Raw genomic sequence first — 14,635 nt, forward strand, 5'->3', positions numbered from 1 at the left:
GCTCTTTTTTCCTCCTTCAAATGATCCATCTTTCTAAAATTCCTGAATATTTTAGGTGTAGGGGGCTTTTGTAGGTCACTAGATATACAGTAAGAGGAGGAAGGGAGAGAGAAGGTCTCAATGTGTCAGAGGCAGTAATTGTCTAAAATTAACTGTCTAGAAAAGGAAGGAAAAGCTTGGAGGAAAGAACGAGGCACAAATACGTGAAACTGCGCTGTTCTAGTTGGGAGGTATTGAGTGATAGAACTGAGCTGGTGCGGTGGTGTGATGCCCGCTGATTTCTCAGAGCCTTGACTTTGCAGGTTTGTTACTTACTTTGTTCGTGCCTTTAATTATAACCACTTTTGGGTTGGGGCAGTGAAGATGAGACCTTTTGTTGTTTACTTATTTGAGTATTCTGAGAGAATGCAATAGTAATGGAATATCACTGTTAGAAATCAGGTGCTTTCAGATGAGAGAGTAAGAAAGCAATTTTTTCAACTATCTAATATTGTTCTATTTGTATCAGTTACATTGCTTGCATAAATTCAGAATGAGCTCAGTAACACCAGTGTTAGATTTATCTTTATTTTTGGCAATGATAATCTGTTTTCCCTAATCATACTGGATCACCTAATGAATTATTTCTTTAGGGCCCCATAAAGTGAAGGAAGGGGCTGAGCGTCTTTTACCTATTGTTCTATCTTTGATGGCAACGTATTTAATTCTCCTCTCAGTGAAACAAATCTGTAAAAGTCAAGAAATAAATCCTTATTTAAAGACAGAAAATACTAAAAAAAAAAAAAAAAACTCAGACCCACAAACTAGACCTTTGTGTCCTTTCTGAAAATGGGTTAGTTACACCATGAGAGACAAGCCTGGCTTTGATATTTAGAGTTGTGATGTATGTAAGACTCTGTAGTAAGCTTTTGTTGCTAAGGCACATGGAATTGCGTCAGCGATGCTGTTGTGATGGAGAGTTATGCATCCTTGAAGTCTCAAATAATTTTCCCTACATTCACTTATATTTTTTTTAAATACTAAATTCATATGAGATGCTTTATAGCAATAAATATCTTACAGTTAAATGTATTTTCCCCAGTGTGAGATCATGTACCAATACTTTTCAGGGTTGGGGCTGTAGAGTATTTGACTTCTGAGCTTCCAGAAGTCGTGGGGATGCAGCACGATAACGTATTTCAGAACAGATGCAAATGAAAGTTGCTCTCTAATTCCGTGCTTCAGGAATGTTCTCTGCGTAATGCATTTCTGTCCCTGTTGGTGACTTTCAATGTTGGCAGAGGGCACTGGCACCACTGGAGCCCTTTCAGTAGCATAGCTCCTTGGAGTCAGTTGCTTCAGTCTGGAGTGTTTGCAGAGCTGTCAGGTGGCCACTAAGCTGTCCCTTTTTTAGTTCTTACTTCCTCTGAGATGGCTGGTGAGGATGTGGTCCCATCTAACCCTTCACATGCAGCTGGAAAGAAGATGGAAGGGCACCGCACTGCGCTTGGACCTGTGCATTGCCTGTGATTGCGTGCGAGCTGGTCGGAGGAGCTGATGGCTTCTCTGTATTCACTCCCTGGTTGAGTGCTGCTTAAAAGCTTTTGTAGGTACATGAGGGATGAAGGAAGCTTGTCCTTTTTTCTTTCTCCCCTCATGAATTTTTCATTATTGCATACTTGAAAACTGGCAAAGACAACAATACTCACAATTTATAATTTAAGATGGATCTGACTCATCCCGTAATGTTGTGCGCAGTGGCCCATTGAGAATGTGGAATTCCAGGAGCTGACTGTCACGTTATCTCTTGTGGGGCAGATGAGTACAGTTGCTGTAAGTCTGTTTTTTTTTCTATTGTTGTTAGAAGGAAAGCTGGTATTTGTGACTTGAAAGTTGTTATTGTTAGGGTAAGCGTTATTGGAAGACTTTGCAGTTCAGTTAAATTCTAAATGTTTGCTATGATGTGTGGAAGTTGACCTGTTCCTAGTAGTTCATGTTTGAGAGTTTATGGCGAATTGGGCAAAATAATAGAAGCCTTCTGGTGAGAGTCAAATGCTGGTACGTGGGGAGGAGGCCAGGCCTTTCCTCAGCCCTCTGGAGCTGTTGTGTGGCCTCCCCTAGTCTTCTGCATTTCTATGTTAGATAATACAAATTAACCTATGTTTAAGCCACTACTTTGTGGTGAGGTGTTAGCACATTATTCACTGGGAATCAGATTTGGGGGTACTTAATGAAAAGATAAGTGCAGCACTAAGTTGCTGTCCTTGGATTCACCTTCTGCTGGTAGATCTCGGTATTCGGATGGTGGCCTGTGGCTTCTTCTACCGTATGCTTCTAGAAGAGGCTGAGGCTTGTGGGCACGCTTGTCCATTTCATTCCTGCAGAGCAGAAAGCACTGTCACAGTGCTGTAGAAGTAATAATGCTTGTAAACAAGTATTCCTTAAATAAAAACAGTCCTAATAGTGTTCCCTGCATATCTTTGTTCCAAATGAAGTTACTGGCAGTAGATGAGTAGGGGGAAGTTCATTTTTAGCAGAAAGCGCGAACACTGGAAATTCTTCCTAATATGCATGTGCCAGCTATTCTGTAGCAATATTGCAGTTTGATTTCCTTCCTGTAAGAGCAGCTGTTCAGGGAATTAATCTCTTCGCTTGATGCAGAGGGCCCTAAAAAAAAAAAAAATGCAATATGCAACTGCTGTGATGACTGTGGCCATTTTCAATGTGACCAGGGATGGAAGGGCCTCGCTGATCCAGCATGGTAGCATTTTGTTCTCTAGACTAAGTGGGCCAGGACAAAATTATCATTTTCTGTTTCGTGTGCTCTGTGAGAGATTCCGGAGTACGCTTCAGAATTTGACATTGTGTTTGATAATTTATAGAGCACAGTTTATATTTAACTGTAGACACACTAATCCAGGAAAAAGAGAAGTGTATTTTTAGACTCCTTTTTTATTGTCTCTGGTTGTCATTACTCAGCTACTGAAAGAAGTGCTCATAAATGTAGATGCTCACTGGGATAGAAATTGAGTTTAATTTCCATGATTAGTCCTTGCTACTTAGAAAAAAAAACAAGCATTTGCATGATGATCTTTGGCTATCAAGGAGTTTTACAGCCATATGTGGTCCTGGTGGCTGCTGCAGGAAGATATTCCCGCCCCAGAGTGACTAGGCTGAATGCCCCAGCAACCAGAGATGCTTAGAGGACTTTTTTAAGCTTTAATAATGACCCAAGGTCACCTCGAGACAATGACAGAGTTCTTGTTTGAGGTGAAACACTGACGGACTGGATCCAGCTCTAAAGAAGCTTTGAGTCTAGACGCTGAGGATTGGAAGGAGAGGCTATTCAACAGAAAAGGTATTAGCATTGTTTCTTTTCTTCTTCCTTCAGTTCTTAAGTACCTATGTAAGCTGTTAGTCTGTGTTTGGGTTTTTAGGACAGTTCTGCCTAATAATCGCTAATGCTTCTACTTTCTTAATGATTGCCTATTGTCATCTAAGCAAAACCCAGTGTATAGGGTTTGAGGTTGGGCTCTGCAGGTGGCTGGGACCTGTTGTCTTCATGCCTCTGCACCTGGCAGGAGCGTTTGTTGTATTTTAACCAGGGCTGCTTTATCCTCAGGCTCACTCCTTTATCTTAGGAGGAGTTTCAAAAGATATTTGAATGTTCAGGGTATGTTCATTTATTTGAATAAGAATGTAGTTAATGAGTTTATTTAGAAACTTCAGGATGCATCTTAGTAATTTGAATAAGGAAAATGTTTGGCTTGGCCTGGGGCCTATTTCCTTTTCTTAGTGTAGACGCTATTGGAGTTTGTCAGGGATAAACTGGTAGGATCTTCTAGCTGGAGCTGTGATAGGCACACATGTGCTTGATATTTTGTCCTTCATCAATTGAATAGTATGCTGTTAATCTGTGGGTAATGGTCTTTGATCTCAGCATAGGTGCTTTTTCTGTATGGGATCTTTCTATACTGTTGAGATATTTGTCCCATACATTGCTTTATTTAACTCTGTTTAAGCGGTTTTGTAGATGCTTCACTTGTGATAGCATCAGACTAAGCAACTCCTCCGTATCATAGAAGATCAGTTCTTACCATTTACCACCAGGAATTTCTCAAATCCTCAACTTAAATTTTGTTTGTGCCCACTGCATCTTATGTGGTCATATTACTCCAGGGTAATTCACTGCAACTTTGTCTACCATAGCACCTTGCAGAAGCAAGGATCCCTATTTTTTGTGCAGATATTTCTGGAAGTAATAATGGTGTGTTACAGGGCAGTAGAATTAGAGGTTAATTACAGAAATGCTTTGAATTTTTGTTCATTACTGATCTAATTCAGTTGAAGACTGGACAGGGAAGAGTGCTGTTACTCTGCAGTAGGCTAACATTTCTAATGAGTAAAATGGAAATTCCAGTGTTCCCCACGTCCAGTCGGAGGGTATATCTCTTGAAGATGTGAGCAGTAGTATCTATGGAGATGTTATTGCCAGCAGTCAAGATGTACACCTGTTGATTAGTGCTTCTGAATTGCATTTACCAGTGTCTTCATTAAGATCCTGCTGAGGACAGAGTCTGAAATACATTGGTTGTGGTGTGTTTTGCTAAGCTATAAACTCCTACATAATCTTCGCTTGCCTGGAAAACATACAGGCAGTACTTTCTAAAGAGAGAACAAATGGCTTAGGAGCAGAAATCCTGTTGCAGTGAATGTTAATGAACCTTAGATCACTTAGAGGCTTTTGAAAATCATAGCTTTTGCTTCTAGGACTTTGATAGTAATAACAGGTGGGGGGATTGGATGTCCCTGGACTTCAGGGAGAGTCTGCTTTGGCCTGCCTTTGCTTTAACTGCTGGTAAGTAGACTTCAGGTTTTTTCCATCTTGATCCAGTAGCATTTTTACAGTATGGCTTGTAGTACAGTTCTCACTACCTAAATTTGTGGGTTTCAATTAATTCTAAGTATTCTTTAAAGGGAAAAAAGGTGGAATTGTGACAGGTCTACAGCAAATGAAGACTTGCAGCTCTCTGCTTATTGCATTAACAATGCATAGCTGTGGAAATCTGCATAACTACATGGTAGGACATAGGTTTTCTCACACCAGTAGTATAATTCTAACATAAGTTACTGACTACATTACTGTGTTATATATTACCTAAAGTAGGCAGCGGCTAGGAAACTAAACTGAGCTGAGAATAGAGTTCAGAAAGTCACAAAAACTACAGAAAGATTTAAGTACACTTAATTTTTGTATGATATTTGTATTTTTAGGTTGTTTACTTTACACTTATGGGCTGTTTCAGTTGTTTGACCCTTGCGTTCTCTTGTATTATTAGTACATTCTCTAGTATTATTAGTACTATGTTGTATCCAGGCTTTTGAGAACCTTGCGGGTCCTTACGGGTTTGTATCATACTCACTGTTTTCTGGTTTTATCATCCTGCAGAGGCAGATCTTTAAATACAGTTTTCCTAGTCTCCATCTTCTTTTCAAGACTGATGAAGCAGTTTGTGGGAGACTTCTTTCCTGCCTTCGTGGCATCAGTCTAATAAAATGTGATCCATTGCAGAAAAGATGCTTTCATCAGATTTTGGCTTGGAGCATCAATCAGAGAAATATGTCATCTTTCTGCTGAAATTGTTTGTTTTTCAGACTCCTTCAGCCTTCATATGCATCTTGAAAGAACAAGTAGTAGATCCTGATTTCTGAAAAAGCCAGGAGGGAATAAGGAGCAGTACAGATTGATTAAATAAATAACGTAAACCCTTGTGAGATTTTAGGAATGGAGCTGTCCAATATGAGTTTGGCAGAGGCAGCAGGATGATTGAAACCGTGTTCTTTCAAAAGGCAGTGTCTGACCGTGCTTCCTCTGCTTAGGTTTCAGAAATGTCTGGGCCTTTTGGCAGAGGCCTCCCTAAGGGCACAGTGGGCCAGGAACACTGGTGGCCCTGTTCTGGCACACAGGTAGGCCTGCTCCTTGCCATGAGCTCTTGTTCAGGGCCGTGATGTGTGGCACACAAGGAACTATAAAGTATTCTAAGCTGAGCTGGTTGTAGAATTTATCAAGCTGACCCAAGATGCATCCATTTTCCTCTCCTGGTGTTTTCTGATTGCTTCTTTTGATGCTGCATTCTGAGCTATGATTGAAGATTGAATACTGTGAAATCAAGGCTGAATTCTCTTATATCTTCATATGTAAATGAAGTTCAATGTCAGAAACGATTGCAAGCAAATTCTAGTGAAACGACTCTAAAGTACAACCGGTTGACTTCCTAGAAGTCAGTTTTCTTTTAGAAGAGAGTTAACCTCATGCAGGGGTAGTAGGTAACTCCCCTGATGCTGCCTGTTACTTAGTTCTTCCTATTCCTTATGCTGATGGAATGTTTCAGGCAGAAGGGACTTAGAATAATGAAGTCCAGCTGCTTGGGCACTCCAGGGCTGTTTGGTATATTGCTGTAGACCTTTGCTTGATGCTTGGAGAGCACTGAAGAGTAGAACTAAACTGTGCTGAAGTTTCCAAGCCGCGTAACTTCTCCATAGACATCTTAAAGTATCTGCTTGCCATGATGGAAATCAAGCCTTGTAGAAGTTCCTAAAGAACCACAGTTACTGTGGATCGAGGTAATACATCTGATAAAGTTGTTTTCATGTTCTTTCTGATAGTGTCCTTTTACAAGTGCATGCTTTATTGTGCTTCCCAGAAATCTCCTTGTGTGTGGGGTGGTTGCCTGTGTTTGCTCTCCAGTTCAGCATGCTTCCTGTTGGTTTGAGGAGTGCTGAACTACAGGACCCTAATTGTATTGCTTCCCAGTCCTGTTTCTCAACTTTGGAGTACCTGCACTGAGGATAAGAAACCACATGCAGTTTTTGATATAGTGCATTTGTTACTATCTGTTGTGTGGTTACGGGACGTAACTCTGAGAATGGCTTCCTCACTCAGACCTTGATGTTGTAATGGATCCAGCTTACTTGAGTGTCTTGCCTTTTTCCCCACCCAATCTTTTTGTCATGGAAGTCAAATGTAAACCTGTAAATCTCATACTTTGTGGGAGCAGAAAGCATTTATTACCATTTCATGAAGTTCAGGTAAATCATGAGTTGGTGCATCATCATGCTGTTTTGCCTTTTACCAGTTTGGTAAGGGAAGGTAACCCTATGACTAGGCTGGGTTTGAGGATACAGAGTTAGCCTTCTAGAGCTGTCACAGCTTACCATGTGTCTACAGCAGTCTGCTAAGATACTTTCCTTTATACTTTCCTTTGGTTTATTTTGCTTTGCCCCTTCGGCAAAATTTGAAATGAAAATAAACTTTTTCATTGTGTTGGTGCAGCAACAGTTCCTACCCTGTCAGTATCTGGCATAACTTGATTCTGGTATCAATTCTGTCCTTCAGGCATTACTGTGATAAGTCATGTTGCCAATAAACTTTACATTCATTGTGCTGCAATTTGGGGGCAGGCTGTTTTGTTTTGGCATTGTCACACAACAGCCTGTAATGAGATCGTGACAAGCTGAGCTATGAAAATAATTTTCTTGTTTGAGCAGAAGTACTCCATTGAAGTGAATGCATTTGTCTTCTCCACTGGGATCAGTTGTGTGTTTTTATGGCACCTGGTAAATGTGAACTTGGTGAAAATGTTTGGACACCATTTCAACTCGAGTACAGTGCATTCTGAAACAGATCAGTAAGAAGACGGTAGCCTTGCCACCATCAGCAGTGACTGCTCATCTTCAGCTGAGTCTTTGAGCCGTATCTCTTAGGACATCAAGTATCCCTTCCTCTGGAAGGGAGGCGAAGGGCACCTGTGAGAGCGTGTAGGTCATTGGGGAGCAAGTCAAAATACGGAGGTTTTAGAAAAATAATTTCTGGGATATTGGATTTGCTTCCAGGCAAGTTTGCTGAAAAGCTTCATTTTCTTCCTTTATTTCATGTTCACGATGTATTTATTAAGTAAATGGTAGCAAAGTCTAGTCGTGTGGTACATAAGCCTTAATAAAAACGTAATTGACAGTGAAATCTGACAGTTGTGCTATAGAGGAGAAGCTCTGTGCAGCTCTGGTGCAGACTCGGTGCCTCTCCAAAGGTCAGCGCTGACGGAAGCACACAGTGTGCCCACGAGCAGAGGTGTGCCTGTTACCCATGCTGCTGGAACTCTGGGTTATTGTTTTTAAGCATTCCAGTGAGAGGAAGACAAGATTTGTCCTGATCTTTATGATCCAGCAAAACTCAACCAAAATGTAGAGTTGTGCTTAATGCCACTGAAGTCAGTAGAAGGAGCAGCATGAAATCGGAGTAGGGCCGTATGGTGCTGGTGGAGGGCTGAGGGGGGCCAGGTCTTAAAGGTCCTTGTTTCAGTGCCTGTGAGGGGCCCTTCTGGCTTTGGCACGGCAGTTCCTGTTGGTGGGGGTTGATGGAAGGCCTGTGGCTGGGCTGCTCAGGTAGCTCTCACAAATTGGGCTTTCCAACCTGCTGGGAAAGTTCTTGTGGGACCAAGCTCGGTGTGCCATGCTGACTTCCTTGCTTTCAGAGGAAGAGAGAAGCTGGGACTTTAAAAACCTCTTTCTTTCTATAGAAAGAAAACTATTGTGACTCTATTTTGTTGGAGAGGTTCTGTTTGTTTTTCCTTTTGTCATCTTATTCAGGAGATGGCTGTGGGACCTCTGCCATGGCACCATTTGTTTTCCCATGTAAAAGCAAACAACTTGCAATGCTAATTAAAGAGCTTTTTTAGATGAAGTAAGAGCTCTGCATTATTTAAATTTTTTTTGAGAGAATGTTCTGAGTTTGTTCGTTAATGAACAGTTAGAAATAAAATAAAATTAGACCTCATGAATTCTTCATGAGGTGTAATTTCCCATCGTTTTTCTTGGCATTTAGGTGCTGTGAACAGTTTATTATTCACAGATAACATTTTTGACTTCTGAGTCCTCAAAATGGAGCTGTCCACATGAATCCTTTAGAGTTCTTAGAATTTAATTCAGGCTCTTAAGGGAGAGATTGTGGTATGTTTAAAGCGCTTCAGTGCCTGCGCATATGCTTATTTTTAAGATTGTTAATTGCTACTGTATTTTTTTCGACATCTAAAATTAATTTCTCTTTATTGTGGAAAACGGGCAGCAGAGCTTATGTAACTTGGATAACAAGAATGAGTGTTAAATAATTTGCTGAGCACACACTCCTCGCAGTGTGTGTCTGTGACAGTCTTTCAGTCCAACAGACAGACGTCTTTCAGTCTACTGAGAGCAAATCTTGTAAATATAAAACATGTATATTTACATTTATGAAGCCATTGGCTATTGTTTATGCATGCAATAGGAAGATAAGCCTGTCTTAATTCAGTCTGTGGGTAGTTTTCTAAATGATTCATTAACTGTGCTTTGTAATGGTAGATGGATGTTACACACTTACTGTAATAGCAACTGAAGATAAATGTCAGTCATTGTGGCTTGTTTAAGCTTTGTAATCGCTTTGTTTATACATACAGGTATTCTTTGCGTTATTGTTGGCACTAATAATTCAGCAGCATTAAATTAATTGAATTAATTGGAGAAAATGTATAAGGAGATACGACAAGTATTTCTGAAATATAGTTTGGAATGTAGGGATTGCTGTAATATGCATGTGCTGCTGATATTTTGTAGGAGGGGATATACTAAGCCTTTTGGTAAGCAGCGTATTGCAGAATGCAGGCAAGGCTGATGCTGAATTCCTGAGCAGCAAAGCTTTCCTTTTGTGAAATCTGTCAAATCAAAATACCTGGTGCCTGGCTGATGCATTGCCATCCTGAGAAAAGTAGTACACAAAGAAGCAATTCTTATAAGCAGCAATCTGAAATGTACCTAGAATTTGAGGTATGAGTTGCCTTTTTTAACTGGAAAAATAAAAAACGCAATTGCAGACTTACAAATTTTGGTTTTGAATGTTACAAACATGGAACATTCAAAGTATTGGTGCTTAAATTATTAATGTATAAAAATAGTAACTGCAGTTTATTTTTTTATCCAGTTATTGTTTATCTGTATATAGAAAGGGAATGAGAGGGGGAGCAAAAAGCTGTGATTCTGTACCAGTAGCATGGGCACGTTAGTACACAGTGGTTGCATTAGTGAGATTCCAGCTAAAGTAGGTTAGAGAAGGGCTGCAGAACAACAAAGATGTTGCTAGATTGAAGTAGCGTGTAAGGAGGTATAACTGATCTTTAAGGTATTACAGTATATTTATATTTCAAAAAATCTTTGTATGCAGTCACTGGTGGGTTTTCCACATTTATTTTGTAGATATCCAGGTGAGCCCTTCGTGAGCTAAAGATAAATTCATAACCTCTTTTCATAGGATTTTATAGGAAGTACTAACATTAATTAATGTTATCAGCAGTAATTACAACATAATGAGAATGAACTATTTGCTGAGGAAACTGTAGCATCTACTTGGAAAATATTCATATTGCGATATAAGTATTGAATTCAAAGTCTCTGTCTTCAAGTTGTAGATGAGGTGAATGGTATGCTGAAACTTCACGTGAGAATAACTACATGAATTCAAAGAACTGTCTGCTGACAGCTTCTTAATGTTAAGTCAACTGCTGTCAATGTTCTCATTGATTTGTAGAGTTGAGGACAGTGGTGAAAAGGAGGACTGGGATTTACGTTTCTTACTAATTTTCTAAGTTTTTACTAATGATGTGAATCAGTACATGTGTAAAATAACTGATGCACCTTTTGGTCTGTGAGAACTTTCTCTGCTTCCTCTGGCATTTAGCTCCTTTATGCAGAAATGGCTCTGTACAGACTTGAAATTATGCAGTAAATAAATACTGTCTCTTATCTAAATTTTATATACTGGTCAATTTGTAGTGATCTACAATTTTGTAGTACTTTTGAAGGGCCAACAGGAAAAGAAATGCTTCACTACTACTGACAAGTCAGAAGATCTGATTGGAGCTAAGAGCAGCCAGGAGGAAACCCTGGTGCCTGGGGTCACACTGGCTTACACTGAGGTATTTGGAGATGCTATATGAGGAAGTGTATTTGTTCAAGAACAGACTTTACTGAGCAGCCTATGTACTCCCAGTGTTCTGTATTTGTTAAATACCTTAAATTGTATTTACTGCATCGAGGGTAAGCATGCTTAAAATGCAGCTAAAAGGAGTTTGCGTAACATGGAAGTAGGACACAGCCAGCTTCAAATTTTGAATAGATTTTTTTTAAGAGATTGAGGTTTCTGTTTATCGTGAGGAACTATACATAGCTTTTGTTGCTGCTGCTAATAATAGGTGACGTAGCTCTGTCAGCACGCTGTGCTGAAGGCCAGCTTCTACTGCAGCTGGAGCCACGAGCAGTGCTTTTGGCTTCAGAGGGCCAGGCCAGTACCTAAAACTGCAGTGTGTCTGGTGGCTTTTGTGTTGGAAAGGATGCAGCTCTAAGTCGTCTCACTGTTATTAGCCATGTCTCTGTCGCTGCATCTTCTGACTGAACCTGGCTAACTGTCAGGTTTTGCTTGGTGGGGCAGGACCAGGCCTTGTCCTGCCTGAGATGGCCTGTGTTCTCCTCCTCAGCTCCTGGGGGGGGGACAATGGGAAAACCCCAACTGGATTTTACTTTAATGAGACTGATATGGTGTGTCTGTATGTGTATAATTTAAGCATGCTGAGCTTGATGTACTACCTCTAGAGTGGCAGGAGCCTGCATGAGCAGTGGATTATTAGCAAAGCTTAGGATTGGAGCAAGAACCCGCCGTAAGGCTAGAGATGCGGAGATCAAAAGATTATCTTCCAGCTGGACATCTGAGCTAAACAGATTTAGTGGTGTCTGAAGCACTTAGTGTGTGTGAGTAAATACGTGTCGGAAATCGGATTGGGGAAGAGAGTATGGCTAATTCTGGGTAAGCAGAAGGTCTGCAGTGCTGAACGTATGGGTGGGTGCTGCCTCACTTGAGGTGTCAGTGGAGTTTGGGCATATGTGGCTGCCAGAGTGGGCAGTGGGGCTCTTAGGCTGCTGGCTGCCTCAAGGTTAGCACTTCTTTGGAACTGTTCTGCTTTGTGGCTGAAGGCCTTGCTGTTCAAGCATAATGTAGCAAGGTTTCCTTTTATTTGGAAATGGTCAAACCACGTATTGTATTCCGGAGTCCAGTAATCAAAATCATAGTAATTTAAAACTTGTTTCCATTGATGAAAATGAAGGATTATTTAATAAACGTAGCTTTAAATAAAGGCTAGAATGTATCAATGTAAAAACAAAAAATGTTGACCAGAACTTAAGCTAATTAGAGACTTAAGCACCTTGGTACAGTTAATTTTAGATCATACTCCTCTGTTCTGGTGCCCCCCTCTCAACCCAACTACAAGCCTAATTTGTTGCAATACATACCTCCCTGGCTTCAAAAAAGAAAGCTAATTAAGTCATGAGTAATTATAATAATTACAGGATGAGATGAGCACGAGGCTCAGTGCTGGTAGCTCTCCTCCATGCCCTTCCTGTGGTGCACCTTCCCATGGCTCCTGCTCACTCTGTGTCCTGCCCCATCCCTGGGCACAGCAGGTCCCTGTGGAGCCCTGGAGCACCCAGGTTTGTTTTCATCCATGTCTGTTCAGCTCTGCTGCAGACTGCGTTCTCCAGTGTGTATCCTGCAGGCAGAGGGGCATGCAGGCAGCTGTGCCCACATGATTGGGTATGCTTGTGACAACAGGGACACAGTCACCTGTCTGTGTGAGCAAAATGGCTTCTTACGTGGCATTTTAGAGAAGTCTTGGTGAAAAATTGGAGTTTCATGTTTCAAGTTAGAACCACTTGTTAAAATACCATTCTGCGCTGAATAAGCTTTATCTGATTAAACCTTTCCAGTAACTTACCTGAAGACCTTTGTATCTCTGAAGATTGCAGATCCAGGGCTTTATTATTTAAAGAGGTGTCAGTTCGTTAGTGAAAAAATATATCTGGAGAATATAGGTCATCCCAGGAACCAGTAGGTGGTATGCCTTGGGACACAGTGCCTTTATTAACTAAAGGCAGCTGGAATGATGACACTTTGCAGATTGGCTGTGCTTGGTTAATGTTGTTGTCATTGCACTCTGTGATACAGTTATTAAATAGGTAAAATATTTTACCTTTTCGTATAGAGCTGTACACTTATTTCATCTGATTTAATGGAACTATAATTTTAATTATGATTATTACCTTAAATTATAATTAAATTTATGTGGTTTAAATATACATTTGTGAAAATGGCTGTGTGATGAAAGCAGAAATCGGCTTTGCATTAACAAAAAGGATTTTTTTTAAACTGCATCTTAGTATATGCTCACAGCCAAAGACTAGCATGACCTACTTTGCAACAATAACAGAGGAATCAAGCCGGTTTCTTTTGTTGAAGTATCTAAATTGGCTGTGAATGCTACCTACTCATTCGTTTGTAAGTATCTTTTAAAAACAGCAGTTATATCTTTGAAACTTAAGGTTTCTTCTCTTTTTCTTTTTCTTTAATTTAGATAATTAGCACCATGGAGCCTCAGGTGTCGAATGGCCCTACTTCCAATACAACCAATGGACCCTCCAGCAACAGTAGAAACTGCCCTTCCCCCATGCAGACGGGGGCTGCCACAGATGACAGCAAAACCAACCTCATAGTCAACTATTTACCCCAGAACATGACCCAGGAGGAATTCAGGAGTCTCTTTGGGAGCATTGGTGAAATAGAATCCTGCAAGCTTGTGAGAGACAAAATCACAGGTAAGCTCTTGAGTGTTGCTTGCTTTCCTGTACATCAGGGTCTGCTTACACTTAAGGTCAGCAAAACCTCAGTGCATGTTATGTTGCAAGTGCTTTGAAATACTGCAGGTATCATAATAAGCTTCATCTGATGGTAAGCCTTTAGTTTTCAGTTGTGTACTGGCTGAAGATCACAGGTGAACCCTTGTTCTTCAGCCCACATACAGCTCTGGGGAGTGGAACAGACACTACCAGTGTGCGTGTATTTAATGCTTCCTAGGCAGCTTCTTGCAGCAGAGCTCAGATGATGACATGACTTGCCTCATCATTCTTTTATTTTTCCTGATTAACGTTGACTCAGTTGTATAACAGTATCTGAGTTGCTTGAACCAACCAACAGTTCACAATTCTGGCCTTCTTGTGGACTTCATAGTATCTTCATCAAACTTATGCATGTTAACATTTCAGAGCCACAGTAGTTCTGTGTGTCCCTCACAGCCCCTTATCTCTGGCTTCCTGGAGCACAGCGGTGTGTAGTTAGGAGCTACTGCTCCAGATCTCACTTAAACATTTATATGATTATTGGCTAATGAACTTTGTTTCCTGAAAACACCATAGTTTGCAATGACCTCTTCCTTTGTGGGGTGGCACCCGTTGATTGGTGCCTTCAGTATGAGAAAAGCTTCCAATTACAGATCTTACCTCATGGAAGACAGTGGTGTCTCCACTTTTGCTAAAGAAGGTGTAGGTAGGTGCTGATGCACCTCTGCATCCTTGCTGCCACAGCCAGAAATTCACTGATGGACAGAACGGCAGCGGGGGTGAGCAGTGACTTCATGTAGTTTGCTTTATGGGTTAGTTTTATAGGTTGTCTACTTGCACTGTAGGTAGTGAACAGCTGAAATGTCTCTGCTGTTCAGCATGTCACCAGTGTTATGTTCAGCACCAA

The 14,635-nt window shown here is 40.7% G+C and overlaps 1 protein-coding gene across 2 annotated transcripts in view; it reads left to right on the top strand.

The window, feature by feature from the left end:
* The first annotated feature begins 13,463 nt into the window (after positions 1-13,463).
* Positions 13,464-14,635, top strand: part of ELAVL4 (ELAV like RNA binding protein 4) — a 39,105-nt gene continuing 37,933 nt past the window's right edge. For both annotated transcript variants that reach the window (XM_031554917.1, XM_031554918.1), the window contains exon 1: positions 13,464-13,707. In XM_031554917.1, the coding sequence (XP_031410777.1) occupies positions 13,479-13,707 (229 nt within the window). In that variant the 5' untranslated portion in view covers positions 13,464-13,478. The remainder of the gene's footprint in view (positions 13,708-14,635) is intronic.

Source organism: Meleagris gallopavo, chromosome 10, assembly GCF_000146605.3.
Source record: "Meleagris gallopavo isolate NT-WF06-2002-E0010 breed Aviagen turkey brand Nicholas breeding stock chromosome 10, Turkey_5.1, whole genome shotgun sequence".
NCBI classification, from domain to species: Eukaryota; Metazoa; Chordata; class Aves; order Galliformes; family Phasianidae; genus Meleagris; species Meleagris gallopavo.